Source organism: Mycteria americana, unplaced genomic scaffold (assembly GCF_035582795.1).
Source record: "Mycteria americana isolate JAX WOST 10 ecotype Jacksonville Zoo and Gardens unplaced genomic scaffold, USCA_MyAme_1.0 Scaffold_37, whole genome shotgun sequence".
Taxonomy (NCBI): Eukaryota; Metazoa; Chordata; class Aves; order Ciconiiformes; family Ciconiidae; genus Mycteria; species Mycteria americana.
Window position 1 is genome coordinate 2,131,711 of NW_027445624.1, and position 4,450 is coordinate 2,136,160.

The 4,450-nt window shown below is 53.6% G+C and overlaps 1 protein-coding gene across 1 annotated transcript; it reads right to left on the reverse strand.

Moving 5' to 3' along the window:
• Positions 1–392: 392 nt before the first annotated feature.
• LOC142403513 (olfactory receptor 14C36-like) lies at positions 393–1,331 on the reverse strand. The gene has a single exon (XM_075489771.1). It carries the CDS (start codon positions 1,329–1,331, stop codon positions 393–395), a length of 939 nt encoding a protein of 312 aa, XP_075345886.1.
• Positions 1,332–4,450: the final 3,119 nt, after the last annotated feature.

Genomic DNA, 4,450 nt, shown 5'->3' on the forward strand with positions numbered 1-4,450 from the left:
CTCCATCAAGGGGCATTGTAGGCACGTTTTGCTTAAGAGGAAGGCTTCAAAGAGCACTTTACAAAACATGATTTTTTATTTTCATGGGTACATTTTATTACTTTTCACTTTAGAGGAGAGCTGATAGCAGCATTCTGCAATTGATATTGATCCACTGTGCCTCCTAAGGAGGATGGGACAGGCAGGAGAAGCAGTGCCTTGAGGTCTGAGACGATGGTCAACCTTGCTCCTTCCCTCCCCAAGCCTCAGGGTCAGGTTCTTGCCTCTGGAGAAGCACGGTGACTCCAAAAAGTGGTTTCCAAAGGCAATGTTCAAGCAGAGAAGAAAAGAACCAAATAATCAAGCCTGGCCTGAGACAGACTTGGAATCGCCTGTGGAAAGAGAAGGGCAGCTTATTCCTGCTGCAACAGCAGACAGCGGATCAGTCTCTTTAGTGCCTCTTTGAGCTCCTGATTCCTCATGCTGTAGATGAGGGGGTTCACTGCTGGAGGCACCACTGCATACAGAACGGCCACCACAAGATTCAGAGCTGGGGATGAGCTTGAGTAGGACTTCAGGTAGGCAAACATGGCAGAGCTGGCAAACAGGGAGACCACGGCCACGTGAGGGAGGCACGTGGAAAAGGCCTTGTGCCGTCCCTGCTCAGAGGGGATCCTCAGCACAACCGTGAATATCTGCACATAGGACAGGACAAGGAACAGAAAACACCCACAAGCTACGCAAAGACTGACCACAGTAAACCCAGCTTTCCTGACGTAGGAGTGCGAGCAGGAGAGCTTGAGGAGCTGGGGGATTTCACAGAAGAACTGCTCCACAGCATTGCCTTGGCAGAATGGAATGGAAAATGTGTTTCCAACGTGCAGCACCGCATTGAGGAAACCACTGCCCCAGGCAGCTGCTGCCATTTTGATGCAAGCTCGGCTGTCCATGACGGTCACATAGTGCAGGGGTTTGCAGATGGCTACATAGCGGTCATAGGCCATGACGGTCAGAAGATAATACTCTGAAGAAACAAAGAAGAGAAACCAAAAGACCTGGGCAGCACATCCTCCATAGGAAATGGTCCTGGTGTCCCAGAGGGAATTGGCCATGGATTTGGGGACAGTGGTGGAGATGGACCCCAAGTCGAGGAGGGAGAGGTTGAGGAGGAAGAAGTACATGGGGGTGTGGAGATGGTGGTCACAGGCTATGGCGGTGATGATGAGGCCGTTGCCCAGGAGGGCAGCCAGGTAGATGCCCAGGAAGAGCCAGAAGTGCAAGAGCTGCAGCTCCCGCATGTCTGCAAATGCCAGGAGGAGGAACTGGGTGATGGAGCTGCTGTTGTTGGACATTTGCTCCTTCCAAGAGTGCGTGACTGTCCAAGGAGGAAAAGACAAGTTCAAACAGACCTGCTTGAGCAAAACCCATTGCATGCGACCCAGAAACTCTGCCCACTGCCTTCCTAGCTCTCTGGGGGACATTCTGTCAGGTGTCTAGCTGGACCTCCAGTTTGTGCTGGCTGCGTGTGCTGTGAGGATCAGAGTCCTCTGCCCATGGGTCCAAAGGAGGTAGTCCTGCTCTGCGGCAGTGTTAACACAGAGGTGGCAAAAAGCCTTCTGATTGTTGTTTCAGGGGCAGGACACCCTGAGCTGACTGCGGAGGGCTTAGTCTTGTCACCCGGCAGGTATATTCCTATTGACCACCATGAGAGGTGAAATGAGGAGCACGCCCAGCTGCTTCCTGGAGGCAAGAGGACAGTATTCATATCCTCCTACTTTTCCTTCGTTGACAGATTTCAGTCTACCACTATCAGCTGTCTCTCAAGGCAAGGAAAGGCAGGAGGCAGAGGTGACCTGGCCCATTGCCGAGGGCTTTATCCCTGTCCACACATCAATACACCGCATCCACTATTTCTCCAGGCACTGGCTGGATAACAGAGCGCAAGAAATGCCTGCATAGAAATGTAAGCTCCAATGCATGCCTTTTTCAAGCGGTGAAGATTCAGCAGTTTCACTGCCTGCTTTGCAGGGAATGGGGTTGAGGAGGTGAGTATAGACTCTAGAAGAGCAGACTCATTTAGATACCTGTGTCTGGTGTTCCTTGCAATGGTAGAAATTCTCGGCTTTTCCTTAGCTCTCAGGGTAAACACTGGGCAGTCACTCGAGACCAAAAAAGCTCCCTGTAACCTAGTGCAGCCTCAAGAGAGCGGCTGCGCTCAGTGGTCTTGCTCACAACTGCCCTGTGCTGGCACCTCTCTCAGCTAGAGGACGACTGCACTCAGAGCTCACTCTGCAAAGGAATCTAGACTGTGCAAAGAAGAGAGGAGTCCAGTTTCAGAGGGCAGATCTCCAGAGAGCTGTCTCGTTCTCAGCCCTGATAGGGAGAGAGTGGCAGGGAGGATGTGAAGAGGCTCCTGGCTCAGATGAGCAAACCAGGGACTGTCAGCTACCAGAAGGACCTTGCAGGAGAGCTGTGCTCTTCTGCAGCACTACCCACAGCCTGCCAGGACACGCCAGGGGGACAGTCAGGTGTCCTGAAGGTGGGGGTCTCTTTAAAAGAGAGTGGGCTCATTGCCCAACCCCACACGCTGCATTGCCACAGCTCCACACTTTAGAAGTGGGGTTGGACGTCTCACTGCCGTAAAGGAAGTCACCTGCATGGAAGGACTCTCAGGGCCAGTAGCTGAACCGCAGCTGAGCGCCCTGCCCTTTGTCCCATCGATCTTGAAAAGAGGGACCAGAGCAGCAGGGAGAGATGGAGAAACAGGGATCGTGGCCGTGCTCCTCCTGCCAAAGGAGGCATGGAGAGAGCGAGAGACAGGCGGGCTCTCAGGAAAGCCTTCCCCCATATCAACGTCCGGATGGTGACATTGCCAGCCAGTTGCTCTCAGCCCCTTTGTCATGCAGCAGGAAAAGAGCATGTTGCGGGAGAGATGCACCTCTCTTCTGCTGGAGACCTAACTGCAGAGGAGGAGACTCATGCCTTAGACCCCATGGCCTGGAGGGTAGAGCCCTCTGTTGGGTGGGAGAGGAGACAAGGGGGGCCGTGCTCAGAGGCAGGTGTCTGCAGCGGACAGGCTGAAAGGGAATGGTCCAGATCCCGTCTCCCACAAGAGAGGAGCAGAGCTGTTTCTCTGCCCCTGTGCCTTTTCCCTGTCCATGCTCACAGACCCCATCCCACCCTCTGTGTGCTCAGTTCTGCCCTCCACAAACCTCCCGGGAGAGAGGTTTTCAGGAGCAGCTCTGTGTTTGCAGCTGCTAAGGAGCAGTTCAGAAAAGCCCTGATGAGAATGATGGCAACTGCCAAGGAAATGTTGGTGCTGCCTATAGGTTGGGGGGGCAGGGGAGGCTGAAGGGACTTCCTGAGGTTCCTCACACACCTCTTGATCTTTCAGAGTAACATTTTAGGAGTCTCACCCCCAAACCTAAACCCCTAATACTGTTTCCATCTCACTATTGACAATGGGGGAAAACTGAAAAAAAAAACCAAACCACAGAAAACCCAAAACCAAAACCCAAAGCAACCCAAAGTCAGGCAAGAGCTTTCAGGTACCTGGTGACTTTACCTTCCCCTTGAAAAGTCCCCATCTAGAAATGGTTAGCTAGAGCTGTGAGCATCCCTGTCCCACATAACACCCTCCGGATGGAAGAATGACCCTGCCCTGCCAGGGGTTGCTCCTTCCACCCAGACCTTCTGCAGTGTTGTGGGGAGTTCCCCCTTCTCAGTCACCCCTGAGAAGCTGTGAGAGCCATCCTGACAGATCCCACGCCCGTCAGATGTGGCAGCTTCGGAAGACCTCTTTGGGAACAGCAGCTGCGCTGCCCTGCAGCCAGAGACTTACTGTGTCAAGGACTGGGAAGATCTCCCCAGCTATGAGCCCTCCTCCGTCCTCCCACTCCAGGCTGCCTTTTACTTCTCTCCGAGCTGCTCATCCTGTCTCGTCACCTGCAGGCAGTGCCCTGAGCCCTGCTGCTCTTTGCAGAGGAGCTGCTGCTGGACTCGGCTGTCTTTCTGCAGGTGCCATGCATCCGTTGCCATGAGCTCTCTCAGTCCCAGGAGCTTGTGCCAGCCCAGGAGCACAAGGGCAGCTGAAGGTGTGACTTCCTCTGCCCCACAGACTCCTTGAGGAGCTCCCTGGTCTCCAGTGCTTGACAAAGCAGCAGGGTCCCTCCTGGGGAACCTTCTTGGAAGGAGGCTGAAGTAAACACCTACATCATGTCTCTAATCTGGGGAGAGAGCGGCAGAGTCCAGCCGTGTGATTTGTCCTTTCAGAGAACGGTTGACTAAAAGAGGTGACAAGTTCTCCCTCTGAAAACCCCTATTCCTCCCCAAATACTAGGCAGTGAGAGGGAGGGGTTTGTTTCCCCATGGAAGGCAGTGATGCAACTGAGTCAATGCAGAAGTCAGACTTTGGTTACAGGCTTCCAGGCTCTCAGGTGATTCATCTCCCTCCAGTTCATGCCACAAACCC

Coding starts and splice junctions, on each gene's coding strand:
- LOC142403513 (XM_075489771.1), bottom strand. CDS start 1,331: ATGTCCAACAACAGCAGCTCCATCACCCAGTTCCTCCTCCTGGCATTT.